The following is a 20,125-nucleotide window of genomic DNA, read 5'->3' as shown; positions in this document are numbered from 1 at the left end:
TGTTTTCATCAAACTCACATGGAGATTTTAAAAGGCCCAATCCAACAAGTTCTTAGAAAGTTATTTTATTAGAATTTTAGACAGTTTAGGCAACCAAACCATTCTAACAGCAAATGCACTTCCTGCTTACAATAAAATCTATTTCAGTTCTGATAATGACATGACAGGCACATCCAAGTTTCTTCCAACAGAAAAACCCAACAGCTCAGAACTTATGGAGGAAATATGACTAAGCCAAAGGACTTCACATGTTTACCACAGAAGTGATACACAGTAAAATACCACATAATACTTTCTAAAAAGGCCAAGCCACTTGTGAAACCATTAGTAAGTACGGAGACTGAAACAACTGGTTAGGCACAGGACTAACTCAGGCACCATAAAACCCTCTCGTTTGCCTGTTTTCTCGCCTGTAACAAATGAGATAATTATTTGGGTGCTTGCTTTTAAAACTAAGGTACTTAATGACGGAAAGGTTTCTTGATCATGATCATACTTGGGTAATTTCAAGGAATGAAGATGAGGATTATTAGACATGATTACATTGACATGAAGTTCCTTATTTATACACTCGGGTTTCTATGCCCTGATTTCTCAGGTCTAAACACATGTGAACCCACTGTGGGGCTTTAAAGAGTCATGTATGGACTCGATAGTACAGTAATACAAGCTAATACTGAGACCTGTGTGGTAATTCAATGGATTCTTAACAAGTTATGAGGTAGCTACCGTTGCTTTCCCTCCATTTCTGATAGGGAAACCAGGGCAGAAATAAGTTATTTAACTTGCTCAAGGTCCTAAAATCAGTTACTGGTGTTAAGTGGTGTTTGAACCTATTTAATCTGGACCCAGAGTCCACACTATACAAGCTCTTAACTACTGGGCCCCGCTATGCAGCACTATAATACCTCGTACAATCTCACTGTGGCCCGCAGATGCTACATCTCCCACAGTGCACAGGAGCATAGCAAAGAAACACCTGGCTTTGCTCCTCTTGTTTTATGTTGTTTTTGAAACAAGAGTCTCGCTCTAGCCCAGACTGGCCTCGGCCCCCTCTGAATGCTGTGATTGCAAGCAGAAGCCACCGAACCTGGCCCACTTACCTATATTTTTAAAATCATTATTTATAGAAGTACTATATATACTTCACTATTTTCATCGTTCGGTAGATGAAATAGATTCTTAGCTGTCAATTTACTTCACTGCCTTTATTTTATAATGTAAGGAAAATGCTATCTCTTCTGGAGTTAAAAAAAAAATCAGAAAAAGATTCATGTGCACAATTTAGAATAAAATCTAAGGGGTGGTGGGCTCAAGCAGGCAATGTGCTCGATCCACAAGACGGGGGCCTGAATTTGGATCCCATATCAAACCCGGCAGCTGTCAACACCTGCCACCCCTGACTGGGAACCGGCCGAAACATTGAGTAGAAGACCGTTTCAAATAGTACAGTTCTCATCCTCCCCTCCCTGACATGTGCACATAAACACACTTTAAAAAGATTCTAGGGAATTTATGTCCCTAGACAACGCATAGTCAGAGAATAAGAGGACAAGTGTCTCCTGAAATCTTGTGTCCCCTCTCCCTGTTCTGTGGTGCTAGGGATGGAACGTGGGTCCCTTAAGCCCTCTACCACTAAGTGACATACTCCAGCAGCAGACCAGGCTTTTACTGAGTGCACTGTTAGACAGTCTCTCAGGTAGGCCCCCCCAGGCTGACCTCAAACTTACCACGTAGCTGAGGGGGACCTGGAACTTTTGACCCCTATCCATTTCTAGCCCTCTGCTTGTATGCAGGGCTTGGGATGGAAGCTGGCCTTCACTGGGCGTTTACAATACAAACTTGGATTTCAATGTAAGGCCTACAGCCGTGCTGCTGGACTTCTGTCTGTCTTTCCCGAGGCCCCCCACCCACACCACTACTGCTCCTCTGACTTTCTTGTAGCACTAAGCAGCATACGTAGTGATCATAGTGGCTGCAAACATGATACATGAGTGATCAGACTTGGTGCTTCTCAGCTTAGTCCCAGCAGCTGGGGGCAGGCTGTTCTGTACAGTGAGACCCAGCCTCAAGACAATGCCAAAACCTCAAATGTGCTGTGCTCTGAGGACATCTAACATCATAGGAAAACACTGGGCTTTATGATTCTATCAGAGACTCACAGAGCCGGTTCCTGGTGCATTTAAAAAAGACCTATGTTGTGAGTGACCGCTGGGGCACAGTCTGTGGAATAAGGCACCCACATTCCCATTTGCAGATCGTTAGGTGGGAATCAGAGCGTGACTAAGGTGGGAAAAGGAGGCTCTTTGTAATAATTCTGGAAAAGACTTGGTGTATTTCACTATGCAAAATTTATTTTTTTATAAAAAATGTGTAACACCAGCACCTGCTTCTAAACCAACTTAATTAGGAACCCATTCACTTATAGAATACACATTGGCATTGAAATAGTTTAAAGAAATGTAATGGCTATCTACAAAAAAATTACGTTTTGATTGTTACCCCACAGCTTATGTGTCTGCACACATAGAACTGAACATTCCTAACTTTACATTCGATTTGTTAGCGTCAGTGTTCCACTGCTGTATTTTATAAAGAACTTTAAAAGTTTTGTATAAGGAAAAAAATTAAGGTACTAGGATAAATCTATGTCTTATAACAGCATTTTTACATAAACTATTTTAAACCGGCATGCAGACAACTTCTCTTGTTGTCACACACCTTTTTTTTTAAGGGAAAAATTACACCCATTTTACAGAAAACCCCACATACACCGCAATATGCTGGAGACAGTGGTAAAGGACCAGTGTAGACGGCACACGCACAGACTGCTCTTTATAAATTATGATCACGATGGGGGCCAGGAGGTCCAGTCCTTAGGGCTTTGCTCTCTGGAAGAACACCTGGAAGACAAGCATTGAAACAGCACACACGTCAGACACCATAGTTTTTCCCCCCAGGCTTCTGAATGCTTGTCACCCTTTGGTAACAAAGACTATTGCTATGAGGAAAGAGCTCTTGGAAGATTTGTATTTACTGATAAAATTAACAATGCAAAATTAAATAGAAAAAAAAAAGTCAAAGATAAAGACTAAAATTTTCAGCTTTAAAAGAACTGCTGGTGGGGCTGGAGAGATGGCTCAGCGGCTAAGAGCACTGACTGCTGCTCTTCCAAAGGTCCTCACTCCAAATCCCAGCAACCACATGGTGGCTCACAAACATTTGTAATGGGATCTAACGCCCCCTTCTGGCACACAGATATAATTGCAGATAGACTACTTAAATACAAAAAAAATCTTTAAAAAATTTTTTTAAAAATCCTAAGGTGGGAAAATGAGGGGGTCTTTGTAATAATTTTGGAAAAGACTTGGTGTATTTCATTATGTAAAGTTTACTTTTTATAAAAAATGTGTAACACCAGCACCATTTTGAAACTGGCTTAACTAGGAACCCATTCTCTTATAGAATACACACTGGCACTGAAAGTTTAAAGAAATGTAGTGGCTAGCTACAAAAGATTACATTTTGATTGTTTCCCCAGTTTGTGTGTCTGCACACATAGAACATTCGATTTGTTAGTCAGTTTTAAAGTTTCATATAAAGAAAAAAATTAAGGCACTAATACCAAGAACTATTGTCACTGAAAGCTGAGGCAAGCCTCTGTCAGTGCGATGCACACGCAGATACACTCAACACAAGCCTGCCATGCGCCAGATCTGCACCCCCCCACCCCCCACCCGTGCCCCTCCCTGCCCCCCAGCAAAGGTTCAGCTATTCCCACGGATGCTTTCCTTGTTACCATGCATGTTTCTCCCAATTTTTTTTTAAGAAAAAAATTCTTCCTTCGTGCTGGTAGCTAACAAGAGACAATGTAACCGAAAGGAAGGTAAATGTTATTTAGTTTCTATTTAGTTTAGTTGTGGGTGTTTTGCCATGCTAGGAACTGAACTGAATTGTACATGCTAGGCAAATGTTCTACCATCAGCTCCAGCTCTTGATTTAAGAATTCTACTAACTTAAGCCCGAGAGCCATTTACTTATAACCTGTTACCATGAAGTAACAGCATGCGGGGCTTTGCTTTGCAGTTTATACAAGTGTAAGTTCTGAGCCGCAGGGCTGGGCTCTGGTGTACCGAGACTGAGCTCCCTGAGCAGGGAAAAGCATCACCTAGTGTCTGGCACATAAAAAGCGGTCCCACGTGTGGAGGGCACTCTCCTACAGCCTATTTTCAGGCAGGGTCCCACTATATGGCAGAGGCTGATCGTTCATTTGTAATCCTCCTGCCTCTATCTTCCAACTGCAGGGATTACTGGATGCAACTCCAACTGAAGTGTTCTGTTTTATCTATTTATAAAATTTATATCATTTATTTATTTTAGTGTAAAAAACCAGCCCTGTTGGACAAATCCCAGGGGTCTCCTTTGCCTGCTATCTAATACTAAAGTTTCACAACAAAATTTAAGCATATAATTTACACCCCAACTTTTATGCTTTAAGATCCATTCAACTTAACTCGAGCAGCCATCCTCTAGCCTCCCTGGGTGAATTAGTTAAACATCGTGCTCAAAGATCACCAAAGAGATGACCATTTCCCAAATACCTACCTTTAGGTAATTTTTAAAAACTTTAGCATCAGGCTGCTGAAGTGCTTGACAGAACTCCTGGGTGACAAGGAAGAGAAGATAGAAAACTCCATTTAATCCAAGCCCATGGCATTCTTTTTACATTATGGTTAATGAACACATCGTACATCATAAGCACTACACGCTTAGCACAGTACTGGTCAGCATATGTGGGGTAGTCTCACAGTGTCTGTCTTCCTGCATGAACAAACACCCGGCTAGCTCAACAGAGAGCTGCAGGTCCTAGTGACAGACCCTGAAACAGGTGGTGGCTCCTGAGAAATGATACCCAGGGTGGACCTCTGGGGTCTACAAGGATCTACACATGTACAAACACACACACACACACACACACACACACACACACACACACACACACACACACACACACCCTGCTGTATAGACCAAGTACAGATAAACTTTGTGGACATTGTGATAAATCAAACAACCAGTCACAGAAAGAACAAAAAACAAACAAACAAACAAATCCCAGCACAACTGTACTTCTATGAGGACTCTAAAACAGTCAAAGTTATAGAATCAGTGTTGCAGGGGGGTTGCCAGCACCTGAAAATGAGAACTTAGTAACAGGAAGAAATTATGTAAAAAGACCTATCTAATGCTGTATAAACAGAACACTGGTCCTTCATTAACACTGCACAGAAGACTTAAAAATGTTACGCCACACCCTGTGTGATGTCTTTTCAGTTCAATGAAACTGAACAAACCCCCAAACACAGCTGAAGAATGAAGCGTCTGTGTGGGTGGGGTTTTCAGGCTTGGTGGCTTGTTGGTCATCCTGTCTGCCGGCCCCTTTATACAAGAGCATCTGACTCTAGCGGGACATTCAGGTTCAGTCTGACACTTTGCTAGCTGCATGGACCTCTGACAAGCAGTGTGGGAGCTGTCTAACAAAGCACGGGCTACGTAAGTGCCAGCGTACATGGTACATAGGACCAGAACCTGCTGCGGCCCCAGCAGAGGCTCTTGCATGTTCTGTTGTTCTGTTTGCTTCCCCTTTCTATGTCCTTCCGTCTTCTCTCTGTCCTGTCCTACCCGTGGCAGACAAGCAAGCACAGCATCACTCATGCACGTCTAAAGAATTTCTTTTTTGTTTGCTTGTCAACAGACTTTCAATCTGCAGCGCAGCCGGGCCAGAACTCAGTGTATGATCTAAGGCAGGTTCAGATTCAGGATAACCCTCCCACCCTAGTCTCCTAAGTGGTGGGATTTCATGCATGGGAGGACACGTCCACCTTAATGGCTTTTTTTTGTTTGTTTGTTTGTTTTGCTTTGTTTTTGGATTTGGTTTTTTCAAAACAGGGCTTCTCTGTATAGCCCTAGCTGTCCTGGAACTCACTCTGTAGACCAGGCTGGCCTCGAACTCAGAAATCCGGCTGCTTCTGCCTCCCAGAGTGCTGGGACTACAGGCGTGGGCCACTCCTGCCCCCCAGTAATGTCTTCTTTTCAAATGCATAAAATGCCACAAGATTAGAAAGGAAAGCAACTATAAAGCACTTTCAATTTTAAAGGAATTCATGTGTCTTTGTGTGTATGTGCTGGCATGAGCGCATGTGCAAGAGCCTCTGAAGCCAGAGGGCCTCGCGGGTCATCTCTGGATCCCCTGGAGATGGAGTCGGGTGGATGTGTGGGTGCTGAGACGTGAACCTGGGTTCTGGGCAAGGGCATCCAGTGCTCTCACCCAATGAGCCTCACGTTCTGATTTGTAGAATATTTAGTTTGGTAGCAGAATTCAATCTCTCATAATTTCAAGACAGTGACAAGCCAAATAACATTTCCAAGTAGTGCCACCTTCTATGACATGAAAATGTATGTAACGTTGGGTTGGGGTACTCCTCAGACCCTCAGAACCCAATAAACCTGCCAAGCGTGGTCCCAGGCAGGCTACTGTGATGCCCATGGCCTGGGGAGTGGACAGAAGGATGCAGCTGGGTTCGCGAAGCGGCCAGAGGCCAGTGAGAGACTGTCTGTGAGGTGGACAGCAGCTGCTGCACATGTGTGCACACATGACCTATCCCTTACTGAATAGGAGGAGATTAAATGTGTCAGAGTTTAGTAAGACTAAAAGCATAACATTGTTCCCATTCAGTTTCATGGATTACTTCGAAGTCTAGACTCCAAGCCATTCAGCCAAACACACTGAATTCTATCTGGCTTTCTTGAATTAAAATTTAGATTTGAAGTATACACTAACATTAATAAAATTATAAATTTATAAATGAATGTAATAAGCATTAATTTAATAAAAGCTTTACATCTTTAAGAGTGATCATACCTGAATTATTTCTGGAGCAACCTGTAGGGAGGGCAGGTACTCTTGCTGAAGATACTGAACACACTCGGGGCCCTGCGGATGAAAAGAGAACTGAGCCATCGCCTTTCTGGGCACTGATAACGCTGCACTGATAACGCTGGAGAAGGGACAGAATGCATCTCTGCTTTACAATGCAATACAGTATGATGACCAAGAACACAAACTCTGCCTTGGTCGGGAGCCTGACTCTGTGTCAACTTAATCAAATGAGATGCTCTAAGCCCCCAGTTCTCCATCTGAAAAATTAAGTTATTGGAAGATTTGATGAAGTATGTAAGTATCTTACGTATTACATACAGACAATGTACTATGTAATACATAGTACCCAACATATAAATTTCTTGGAGTTAATACTAAGCACTCAGTAGTTGTTAACATCAGTGCTAAGTATTGCTAAAGCCTGCTGACAGCCACGACCTCCTGAGCAGGAGGACCGGCAGACCAGGGTGGTCCCATTACCCTGCCACTGAGCAGAGCAGCTCATGGGGGCATGCGGGAAGGTGAGGGTGTGGGGAGAGGAGCCTCTGAGTGGCCCAGGCTAAGACTGATTTTCCTTCTCCAACAAAGCAGGGAGCAGAAGACAGGGAACAGGGGACAGGGATGGGAACGCAGACCAGGAAGGGAGGGGCCAGGCGGAGGAGTCAGAACACAGAGGTCAAGGCTCTGATTCTTGGCTTCCCTGCGCGTACAACCTATCAGATCAGCCACGGTTTAGTCCTCTTTCTGGGAGAAGGGTGCTAAACTCAGGGGTGCAAGAGAGGAGGCCAGAAATAACTCTAAGCTGTGCAAGTTTCCAGTGACCACAAGGGAACCCAGGGCATTCTGAAAGACACTTCCTTTTTAGCAATGTTATTTCTGGGAGGACAGCAATAAAAATTTTGAACAAATACTTTAAAAAAGGAAAGGGACACATTTGGATCTGGTCACTTGGAGCCCAGAGGTGGGTAGCGGGTGTCTTCACACTGTTGTTCATCTTATTGTTTAGACAGGGTCTCTCTGGAGTTGGCCAACTTGGCTTGGCTGGCCAGTCAGTCAACTCCAGGGCCGACCCCCTGCCTGGACCTATCCCTTCCACAGCACTGAGAATACAGATGTGCATAGCCACGGCCGCCTTTCCTGGGTGCCCAGGACCTAAATCCAGGTCCTTATGTGGTAAGAGTGGATGCACGGAGCCATCTTCCCTGCGCTGCCTGTGACAACTTCTAAGGCGTAGGTAAGTTGCTGGCTCCACCCTGAATGTAAATAACCCAACAGACTCGGTGGACCATGCCTAGCACTTGGGAGTTGGAGTTGAAGTCAGCCTGCCTCAAAACAAATCAAAAGGTGATCTCCTGGTCTTCAGGGTACCTCTCCCTGTTTAACATCTGGGTTCCTGTCGGCCATCACGGTCCTCCTCAATCCCAGGATTCCTCCACCTCCCTACTGCCTTGACTCACGGCCCTCTACTTAAGAGGGGCCTAGGTCTCCGCCCTCTGACCCCTCTTTGGAGGACAAGTATTGGGAAGGACCCCTGCTTTGTTCCGAGGAGTCTGGGACTTCTCCCTTCCATGAGTCCACCTGCCCACCATTCTTACACAACATATTACTATTGGGGGGGGGGGGAGACACAAATGCATGCATGCACGGACATCCCCTAAAAACCTAGGATTTGGGGCCAGGGGATCTGATGGCTCAGAAGGCAGAAGCATCAGTTGCAGGCCTGACGAGCAGCTGCAATCCCAGGGGGCCACAGTGAAGGAGACACCTGACCCCTCAAAGCTGGCTTCTGACCGCCATACCTATGCTACAGCATACACACATTTACACACACACACACACACACACACACACACACACACGGGGGGGGGGGGGGGGAAGGGAGTTTATTCTTTATTCTTGGAAAATAAACTTGCACTCAAATATTCAAAATCAGGAAACAGGAACAATGAAAAAAAACCTGTGATTGAATTAGGATTTTTTTTTTTTACTGACTCGGAACTCCTGGGATGGATGGCCAGCCTACTTAATAGTGAGCCCTAGGTCCCAGTGACAAACCCGGTCTCAGTAACACCTGAGGAGTGACCCGACTGCACAAGCACATATGCGCACCCTCAGTGGCAGCTTCGCCCCTGCACACGCTCATGCACACATACACATGCACACATACACATACTCACACCTACACAGAGAAGAGACAAGGCAGAGAAATGTAGCTGTGTAGATGCTGAACTTGGAAATTATCTTCTCGTGACCCGTGGTGTGAGGGACAGCTGGTCAGAGCCATGTTCCTTCCCCCTCCCCAACCACCCACAGAATCAGTGCAGACCCAACTGAAACACATGCACGTGCACCAGAGAGACGGGGCCAGGGCTGGGCCTTACCCGCTTGAGATGGATTGTTTTGAGAGTCACGGCACACTCAGAAAGTGCCTGTAAAAAACAAGTCCAAACGTTAATGCAAGCAGTTCTTCACTACAAAATCCGCCTTCTAACCCTCCCGCCTTCAAGCTACTGCTCGGAAAACACTGACAGCTGACTGTGTGCAGGGCGTGAACAGTGGCAGGATAACAAGGCTGCACAGTGACAAACACATCTAAGGAGAGGGCTCAGCGGTCAGGAGCACAGGTCGCTCTCCCAGGGGACCCCAGCACCCACATGGTGGCTCACAGCCATGCCTGACTCTAGTCCTGGGCATGTAACTCCCTTTTCTGTCCTCAGAGGGCACCAGGCTTACAGACGGCACCCAAGCACACACCCAAACTCCCACAAACATAAGAGCAACAATGGAATACAAGCTGCAGTCCTAATATACGGGCTTTACCAACTATTGAGAACCAAGAAAAGAACTCTCTCCCACACGGTGCTCTGAGCTGGGTCAAAGGCCATGGCTAGAAGACTGCCTTTTAACTCCCTCAATGGCTCAAAGGGAGCACTGCTGAGCAGAGTGGCGGGAGCAGGGTGTGATGGCGAGCATGCCTGGGGTCTGCAGGCAAGAGGACTGCCTACAGTCTGAGGGCAGCCTGGCGCGCACTGAGACCCCACCAGCGACATCAACAGAGCAAAACCAAAGGGAGGAGGGACACTGAAGGAAGAAGGAAAGGGGAGAGTGAGAAAGACGGAGACAAGTGGGAAAGAAAGGGAGGGAGGGGCGGGGAGGAAGGAGGTTTAGTGGTGAGGCACCTGCATAACACCCCCAGTTCCATCCCCTGAATACAAAAGTAAGCTGATGAAAGTCACTGATTCGTATGGAAACAAAGCCACTCTTTCAGGAGAGCCAGGATGTGTGAGGTCTTCACATGGTAAACACAGACTCGGAGGCGCTCACCAAGACTGTCTGTGCGTCTGCCAGGTCAAAGGTCTGTTTTAAAGGCGCCAGGAAACACGCGGGGACAATGTGCTTATAGACAAAGTCAGCGAAGCCCACAGGTCCGTCGTTGCCTCCTGCCGAGAGAACACGAAGTTTTATCTTGCTTCAAAACCAGTCCAGGCCAGGGAAAACCAATTCCCAGCTCCTGCTTCTATTTAGATGGGAAATGGGTTGGGGAATGAAGGGTTAAAGCAATGATAGCAGGCTGGAGGTGTTGCCTGCTGCAGGGCCACTGACTAGAATGCCCAAAGCCTGGGGTTCTCGGCCTAGGACTGGGGGTAGGGGGTGGGGATGGTGGATAAAACCCCAAACAAAAGCAAAACCTTCGTCTCACCCCAGAGCTCCACCAGCTTGGAGAGGATGATAAAACACGTTTTCTGTGCAATCGGATCTGGGTACTCAACGGCGCCCTGGATAACAGTAACTAGCACCCGCTCTACATTTTCTGCACCTGAAGAGAAAACAAAAACAACAACAAAAACTACACTTTAACTTCAAATGGAAAACACAACCTAAAGCACCCATTTCAAAATATACAGTTAAGTCAAAACACACCTATACCGTTATAAAATCCCGTCACTTACTCCATTAACTGAGCATGAAACTAAGCTATGAAAAGCCAAGACTCCTGTAATGGTTTGTTCCTCTGAATGCTTTTTTTAAAAGACTTTGCTGTGCAGACCAGGCTAGTCTCATAATCACAGATGTCTGGCTGTCTTTGCCTCCTAAATACTGAATTTAAAGGCACCATTTGATAGTTTGAATGAGAATGCCCCCCACAGGCTCATGTATGTGAATGCTTGGTCCCCAGTGGGGGACCCAAAGTTTGGTGTGGCCTTGCTGGCGGAGGCGAGGCCTTGCTGGCGGAGGCGAGGCCTTGCTGGAGCCTTTGCTGATACTGTAAACATCAACAAGATCTGTATTCTGAAAGTTGTCTTGGTCATAGTGGTTCATCACAGCAATAGAAAACTAGCCCAAGACACTCACTGTGCCCAATTTATCCCTTTTCTTTTTTAAGAAAAGGCCTCAAGAACTCTCCCTGAGGGCTGGTGAGATGGCTCAGCGATTAAGAGCTCTGACTGCTCTTCTAAAGGTCCTGAGTTCAATTCCCAGCAACCACATGGTGGTTCACAACCATCTGTAATAGGATTTGATGCCCTCTTCTGGTATGTCTGAAGACAGCTACAGTGTACATAAAATAAAGTTTAAAAAAAAAAAACTCTTATGCATCTGACTGACCTGCCTCAGCCTCCCAGGTAAGTGGGATTACAGGCATGCACTACTGTGGCTGGTCAGTTATTAATTTCAAACTGGCAGCAAGACTCCATGGTCAGGTCAATCCTTGCACCGTGCAATGTGCTACTTACAGCAACTAAAGAATACAGGAACGGACACACTGAACATAAAGTAATCTTAGGTTGCTGGACATGCACCACTTCCCCTTGCTGTTGCTCATAGTGTACACTGTGACTGGGACGTAACATGCAAGGCGTGCACCCTACCTGGATTCGCACACACCCGTGCACGGCGTGCGCCCTATCTTGATTTACACACACTGTGCATGGTGTGCGCCCTACCTTGATTCACACTGTGCATGGTGTGCGCCCTACCTTGATTCACACACTGTGCATGGCGTACACACTACCTTGATTCACATACTGTTCATGGCGTGCACACTACCTTGATTTACACAGACCATACTCAGCAGGCGCCCTACCTTGATTTACACACACTGTGCATGGTGTGCACACTACCTTGATTCAAATACTGTGCATGGCGTGCACACTACCCTTGACTTACACAGACCATACACAGCATGCACCCTACCTTGATTTACACAGACCATACACAGCGTGCACCCTACCTTAATTTACAGACCATACCCAGTGTGCACCCTACCTTGATTTACACAGACCATACACAGCATGCACCCTACCTTGATTTACACAGACCATACACAGCGTGCACCCTATCTTGATTCACACAGACCATACACAGCGTGCACCCTACCTTGATTTACACAGACCATACACAGCGTGTGCCCTACCTTGATTCGCGATCACTTCGCTCATCCCACTGCCAGTGACCGTCTGTAGGAAGGCAAAATAACTCCTCCTCAGCATCTGCTTCTCCAACGCTGCTGACTGGTCATTGTCTTCCGCTGGTCGCAGCAGCACTTCAAAGATGGCGTGAAGCAGGGGCATGAACATCTGCTGTAAGAATGGGGACACCTGCATCTGGAAAGAGCAACAGCTGTTAATGCACCTCAGAAGTGATGCTCTAGGGAGAAAATGTCACACAAACACACACACTCCAAAGACTCAAGATTAAACTCAGCAGGTATGGGGCTGGAGAGCTCTTCTAGAGGACCTGGTTCAGTTCCCAGAACCCTCAGGGGAGCTCACAACCATCCGGAAGCTCTGCTCCAAGGAACCTGGTGCCTTCTCTGGCTTCTCCCGGCACTGCACACAGGGCGCACAGGTGTGCAGTCAGACAAACCATCACACACACGGAGAGTAATCTTAACGCACTGAGCGTTAACTTCTAATTCCGGCTGTTTCAGCAGGCAAATGCACACAATGTTCAAGCCTGGCGACCAGGTCTAATCCCCAGGACCCACGGAGGATGGGAGGAGAGAGAAAAGGGACAAAACCTAACAGCTCTCCGCGATGCACACATGCACTTGCTTTCAGGCCCGCGGAGCAGTGAATCCCGGGAGTCGGGAGTCCCAGCACCCTGCGGTCCAGTTAGCACTGCGCTACCTTGAACTTGGCCGTGATCTGGTTGATGAGTGGGATGAACTCCTGGAGGTCCTTGGCTTCACAGTCTTTGAGCATGTGCTCTGAGGCAGAGGGGATGAAGGGAAGCACCTCCTCCTCGAGGCAGATGATCATTCGATGGAGGAAGGTCCGCACCCCGCTCCGGAGGACGTCCTTTTGCAGAGGGCAGCTGAGGGCTGGCAGGAAGGTCTGCAAGCAGTCCAGGTAGACCTGGGAGCAGCCACACTGTTTCACAGTCTGCTTGTTGCTGAAGGCCTTGCTGGTTCGACTACATGACCAAAAAGCAAGCAACCCCGTTTACTGTTAGTCTTTAAAAGTTCAGAGTATAAGATAAAAAAAGAAGCCTAACACCGAATCAAGTCCATCCTTAGTTCAGTCATGTGAAACTGACTGCTTCCAGATTGTCATTACATTGACATAAGTCAATTATGTAAGTCAAGTATGTCATTACATTGACATAAGTTAAGCAAACAAGATGCAGTTAGACATAAGCTGTGTCTACCCACAAGCCTTTTAAAAACCCTGATAGAGTCCGCAGGAATAAAGATGTATTCCCTGTGACTAAGCCATCAGGCAATCTGTGCTACTCAGGAAATTTAAAAAACAACTTAGTCACATTCACAGCCAAGCTATTCATGTCACCGAGGCCTGGCTCTTTTGCTGGACTTTAGAGCGTAGACCAACCTCCCAGGACAACTTATCAGCAATCACTTCAATTTCCATGCTGTTAATAAAAAAAAATGTAGGGAGAGGAAGAGGAAGTAGCCGGCGGCTGGGTCTTTAAGACACAATGTAACACTGTGGAGGTGAGGACATCTTCAAGGGCCAACAGAGCACAACGTAGCAGCGTGCTGCTGGTACACAGAGCTTTCGCTGACCTCCTGAAACACAAGACTGACGCACACTAGGCGTCAGGACCAGGGTACTAAGGGTTTAGACCGTCTTCATGATGAACATGTGGCTAGCCAAGGCTCTGTCCTCTTTGCTGGCTGTCCTTTTAACTTATTGAAGAGACAACGGGTTATACAACCCCTCAAGTAACTGATTCAGCTTTGAAAACAGTTGAGTGTGCCGATGTTAGGAAGACTCACACAAAGGTCCTGCCTACCCAGATGCACACCTTTACCTATGTGGATGCACACCTTTACCCACACAGACGCACAGCTTTGCAATCTTAGCTGCACCAGGGCTCACCTGGCAAATCCAACGGCATGGTTGAGGCTGTCTGCAAGAGATGCTTGTCTCTCTTCATCCTGCGCCATCATCAGCTTTTCCAACAGAACCTTGAACCTCTCCATCAGTGGGGTCAAGAGGTCCTTCATTAAGGCCTGCTTATTTTCTGCGGGGTATTCACTGTTGACAATCAGCGCCCCGGCTGTCTCGTAAATGAAGAGCTGATCGTCGCTACTCAGCAAGGACTGGTAGCCATTCTCCTACAAGGAGACTTTGTCAGGAAATAGAACCTACCACATTGGCTCTTATACCAAGTACTCATAGAAAAAAAATTTCTGCTACAATCCCAGACTGAAGAGGACACTTAAAATGGAAGGAGAGGTTAAAATCTCACAGTTCTAATCTTGTGCTGGGCTAAGGGTATTGCTTCCTGGTACCCTGTGTCCTGATACCTGAGGCTCTGGGATAAACCCTAGCCCTGGACATGAGCAAGCCAGTATATCAATTAACTACACTTCGGTCCTGACCAACTCTGCAGATGATCCTAAGATAACTGTTACTATCTGACTCTTTGGATGCCTGAGTTGCAAGGGTCAGCAAACTGCTCACAAAAGCTGGCATGAACTGGGTACCAAGGGTGAAGAAGTCCGTTAAATGAATGTTACTATCTTGCTTTCAACACAACAGTGTAGGAGGGCTGGAGAGGTGACTCAGCACAGGAAAGTATTGGCTGCTCTCACAGAGAGGACTGGGTCTCCATTCCCAGCACCCGGGAGGCAAGTAGGACATGTGTAACCGCACTCCTGGGGATGCCAGCGCCCTCTCCTGGCCCCTGGAGTTACTACACAGATGTGGTGTGAAGAGAACATGCCAGGCAGGCAGAACAGGCATACAGATGACTAAAAATCAAAACCACATGTAGATCAAAATATACTTATAAACCATCTCAACCTAAATCCGTTTAGATACTGGAAGGATTAACATTTTAACACTAAGTCTGAAGAAAAAAACTTCAAATTAAGTAGCACTGAGCATGACAAACACAATCCCGACATGAGAACAATTTAGAAGTGGAATTTCTTCCCTCTTCATTAAATATGTCAGCTACATTTAATAATAGAGAGGAATCGGAACACACTCCACACTGCCAACCTCCTTCCATTACCACTGTGCTTGTTACCAAGACAAGTCGGCAAACAGAGTACAGCAAACCCTGCCCACCCTCCCACCATGAGAAATGAGGCTGGAGCAGTCTCAGTGATACCTGGGGAGATACTCACCGGTGGAGAAAGGGTTAATAAATCCTGTATTCTATTCAAAATATCCTCAATGTAAGGATTCATTTGTTTACTGAATAAAATCAAAAGGAAAACAATATGTAAGTAAGATGTTCTCAAGCTGCTGAAAGATCGAATTCCCATTCAAACTCCAGGAAGCAGAAGCTTACTTCTGCGCTAGCTGCTCTGACCACGGAAACTAACGAGGAGCAGTTTAGAAAGTCTGTGCGCTCTGCAGTGATGTGACTACTACTGAGGCATGGTGCATGACCAGTAAGTACCAATCGAAAAGAGAGTTACAAAGAACACTGCACACAACAGATCATGTGTTTCAAGCTGGGCTTCCCCGTGCTTGGAGGGAGACAGAGGTGGAGCAACCTGGAATTTGTCATCCCCAGGGCCAAGAAAATCAACAACACATATGCACCGAGACCTAGGGGGACGGCTCAGCTTGTGACTGCACTGCCTGCAACCCTGCTGGCCCGAGTTTGTCAGCCTGCTCCCACAGTGGGAAGGCTGTCCCCTCTTCTTCACGTCTGCCCCGACACGAATGTACTCCTCACCCCACAGACATCCAAACCACCATCCACTCTCGGCGGCCTCCACGCAAACACACGCAGCACTGAAAGCCAATACTTACTTGAGAGATTTGACAAATCTAGAAAACAGGTAGGCGGTTCTGCTCCGGACTTTAGCACTGGAATGCCACAGACCTCTATGATCTAAGAAAGCCATCTAAGGAAAGACACACTTGTTATCTCTGTTCTCATTCAAGGACTTCATTGTCACGCTCGCTGCCTTTTACATTTTAAACAGGGTTTCTGCGCAGCCCTGGCTGTCATGGAACTCACTCTGTAGACCAGACTGGCCTCAAGCTCAGAGACCAGCCTGCCTCTGCCTCCTGAGTGCTGGGATTAAAGGTGTGCCCCACCACTGCCCAGCACCATACCGCACTCGCTCACATCCAACTCTGCATCCTAGGCAGGGACCGAGAATACAGAGGTAATGTTATGGTACACACAGGTAGGCCCTTAAGGACTGGTTTTAGTAACTATCTCTCAGGTTTAGATAACCTTGTAGTTCTTACAGACTAAGAGAAAACTTACAGACAACAAAGCCAGACTAGACTGCGAGCTGGACATTCAAAGCGCACACTTACTAGTACACACGGAATGTGCTGGGGTTCAACTGTGAAAAACTTCTCATAGCGAACAACAGTTTCAAAGAACTCCAAGGTCACGGATGTGTGCTGATAGGAACTGACTCCTGATGTCACCAACTAGAGGGGAAATGAAGAAACCTATTCTTGCTTACTGCAGCATCCAAAAGTCCCTCTGTAAAATCACACCGAGCTCTACCCATTAAGATCCCCGTGAGCTTACAGCACAGCACAAAGGACAAACACGTTTCTGGGGAGGGTCCTGTGTATACCTACCGTCCGCATCATGTCCTGCAAAGCACTCGCTTTTGACACGTCACCTGAGAAGTGAGCGCCATGGGACACCGGGAGAGCTTCCGCCAGCATGTACAGCAAGCGCACGGCCACTTCCACCTCCATGAAGCGTGTGTTCTGCCAGTTCCTGCCAAGGCACAGGATTGTGGGTCTCTGAGATCTCAACGTGACCGTCTGTAGGACTCCTGATACACAGGACAGTAGCCCACCACAAAGTCCTCGCAACGGCAGTGCCACTCCTCCTCTAACGACCCCTCACTATCCACGTTCCCATAACCAACCCTAATGAAACCCCGGGTTGCCAACAACTGTAGGAGGGGAGGAGAGACAGGAACAGCATGAGGGTGGAGGTGCGTGAAATACGTTAAGTGCATGTATGGTATGCAAATACCACAAAGAAACCAGTTATTACACATAATTAACATGCTAATAAAAAATCACTTTAAAAAGTCCTGAATGATTAAAAAGTTATAGCATTCATTTGTTAATTTTGCCAAGCAACTTAAACCACAGAAGTAGAGAGAGACAGAAAGTATTACAGAAGCAAAGCCAACTGTTTGCTGGCACATGAGGAGGGGCGAACACGACAGGACTCAGCGGTTGCAAATCCCTACCAGACCCGAGAGAAGAGCTTAGTCAGGCAGGAGAACTTACTGCAGCGTGGCACTGAAGACTCTGCGAACTGAAGCCAGCACCAGCTCTGGCGACACCTGAGCAAGTCTGTCCAGCAGTAACTTCAGCTGTTTTCTGTATTCTACAAACATGGCCTCATCTTCGCCCTGTGACACAGTTAAAAGCCCCATCTTAAGTTGGAAGGTGATAGCATCAAGGTGACCCAGCCATTAGGAGTGCTCGGTGTGGGAACAGGGAGCCAACACCAAAAGCTGTCCTCAAGTGTCCTCAGCAACACCCTGGACCCCACTCACAACCACACAGACAGCAATGTTTTATATATATATAATTTATACACACACATACACACACACATATATACACATTTATACACCCCCACATACACCAATATATATTTAATTTTGAGATCTTAAAGTTACATAAGTGATTTACCTCATACCTTTTAACTTCGAATAACTAAAAAAAAAAAAAACAATCACAAATGCTCAGCAGTACTTCCATTTCTCATTAATTAGTAATTCCAAAATAGTCAAAGGCCTGCGTCATAAGGCTGGCGGAGGGCAGGGCTGAGCGGTGTGGGTCCCACAGTCCCGCTTGCCCTCCGTCCTCCCCAAGCGCTGGCATCATTAGGGAGGACTGGGGCTGACGTGTTGCTCAAACTCAGTATCCATCCCCCTTTGACATTCATTCCAAACCCAGCATTTAACCAACACGTAACCCGGGTTTCCAGAAAGTGGTAGACGGCCCCTAAAATTATCAGGAGGCTGAGGCGCAGGCTTGTAGCTAAAGATGCCCAGGAGAGTCCCATCCCTGCCCTCCCTCCTGGCTGGTGACTTGAGGCCTGTGGATTGGGCCTTGATCCAGCACTGATTAAATGTAAACTGAGGTAAGATCATCAATAATACGTCATTGGCAAACTCAAAAGTATTGCTTTTCTTTTTTTTTCATTCTATAGACATAATCCAGGACCTGTGTACAGTAAGCAAGGCTCCGCCACTGAGCCCAAACCCCACAGTTTTTTTAATAGGATCTTTTCTTGTTTTGAGAAAGGCTCCCACTGTACGGTCCAGTATGTAGCCAGGCTGGCTTCACATTTATGACAGACAGTATTGTTTCTAAGGCTGCCAACTGCTGGGATTTCAGGCATGTGCCACCATTCCCAGCGTAGAAAGTAAGTGTGTGTGTGTGTGTGTGTGTGTGTGTGTATGTGTGTACACATGTGCATACTTGCTCACACATGCTCACACTTCAGGTACTATCCTCAGGAGCTATCCACTTTTTATGTGTGTGAGGCATGTTCTCTGATCAAGACCTGGGACTCAGTGTCTACACTAGGCAATGAACTCCAGGTATCTACCTGCTTGCCTTCCCAGCTATGGGATTACAAGCATGCACGACCAAATCCAGCCTTCTACAGTCATCAAGCCCACAGCACTTTACCAGATGCCCTCCCAACCCCTTAAGGATGCTGAGGGCTCTGCTAGCGCTGCCCCAAACTAACAGCGAATAAATAACTACATCAGTATAAACAAGGTTGATTAAAACACGCTATTTTTTTTAAAGGAACTCTAAAACTACAATATAAAATACTAATTTGCTGTAAACAAACAATAAAATTAAAACTTGTTTTTATTTGGTGCAAAACTCCTCACCTCATTTTCAAAGTTATATTCTTCATCATATGTCAATTTTTTCATAACGGCCAACATGATTGCCTAAAATTAGTAATAAAATAACATCTGTTAGTTGTTCCTTTTAATCTGGAAGTTGCGCTTACATTTCAAGGCAGGCTTCAGACAAAGAACTGATCATCAGCTTCAGATGGGCCGTTGTCTGACCCACTGCTCAGGGAATCTCAAGGGAGCAGAGGTGGAGCTGAGGTGCAGTGGAGGCGACGTGAGACTCAGGAAACAAACAACTCAGCAGAAGTCCCTGAAACTCAGCAGCCTCACTAAGGCCCTCCCTCCCCAGGGCCATTCACCCAGGAAGGACCACAGGGAAGACTCTCCGACACACTGTGCAGGGAACTCCATGACTGTGGCTTCTCAGTGAAGCAGCTGCCTGGGCAGTAATCCCTCACCCACAGCCCGCTGAGTGACCCCAACTGATTTGAGAAAACAGATCTACCACTGGTTTAAAAGAAGCCACTTACCTCTACATTAGCTTTTTGCTGATCTGAGAGCACTGAAAGCTGAAAATAAAAAGGAAACAATAATTTACTTTGTTTTCTGATGCTCTATTTGCTTATCAAAGTATTTTTCTAATCAATTTTTCTAAAACATACACAATGGAGCTTCTGGTACAATTAGGGGTCAGAACATCTTTCTAGCATGCACAGGTCTCCGAGTCCAATATGAAAATAAAATACACACACTTCTGCTGAGTGATTTGACAGCGAATCTATAGTTAAGAGAGTCCTAAATTTACATGTAATAATTTTGTCTAATAAATAACTTAATATATAGGCAATAACATTACTTTGATTGGTTTTCTCATACATTTAGAA

General features: G+C 46.2%; 1 protein-coding gene across 3 annotated transcripts in view; it reads right to left on the bottom strand.

The window, feature by feature from the left end:
* Positions 1-49: 49 nt before the first annotated feature.
* The window catches only part of Xpot (exportin for tRNA), a 36,591-nt gene continuing 16,515 nt past the window's right edge, over positions 50-20,125 (bottom strand). For all 3 annotated transcript variants that reach the window (XM_052164953.1, XM_052164955.1, XM_052164954.1), the window contains 16 exons: positions 19,772-19,810; positions 19,272-19,334; positions 17,641-17,765; positions 16,969-17,113; positions 16,693-16,812; positions 16,174-16,268; positions 15,537-15,606; positions 14,278-14,516; positions 13,066-13,351; positions 12,351-12,540; positions 10,638-10,754; positions 10,262-10,377; positions 9,319-9,366; positions 6,920-6,991; positions 4,606-4,662; positions 50-2,903 (listed from right to left, as the gene is read on the bottom strand). In XM_052164953.1, the coding sequence (XP_052020913.1) occupies positions 2,877-2,903; positions 4,606-4,662; positions 6,920-6,991; positions 9,319-9,366; positions 10,262-10,377; positions 10,638-10,754; positions 12,351-12,540; positions 13,066-13,351; positions 14,278-14,516; positions 15,537-15,606; positions 16,174-16,268; positions 16,693-16,812; positions 16,969-17,113; positions 17,641-17,765; positions 19,272-19,334; positions 19,772-19,810 (1,809 nt within the window). In that variant the 3' untranslated portion in view covers positions 50-2,876. The remainder of the gene's footprint in view (positions 2,904-4,605; positions 4,663-6,919; positions 6,992-9,318; positions 9,367-10,261; positions 10,378-10,637; positions 10,755-12,350; positions 12,541-13,065; positions 13,352-14,277; positions 14,517-15,536; positions 15,607-16,173; positions 16,269-16,692; positions 16,813-16,968; positions 17,114-17,640; positions 17,766-19,271; positions 19,335-19,771; positions 19,811-20,125) is intronic.

The sequence above is a fragment of the Apodemus sylvaticus genome, chromosome 20, assembly GCF_947179515.1.
Source record: "Apodemus sylvaticus chromosome 20, mApoSyl1.1, whole genome shotgun sequence".
Lineage (NCBI taxonomy): Eukaryota > Metazoa > Chordata > Mammalia > Rodentia > Muridae > Apodemus > Apodemus sylvaticus.
The sequence above is the reverse complement of the archived record's forward strand: the minus strand, read 5'-3'. Positions and strand labels throughout refer to the sequence as shown.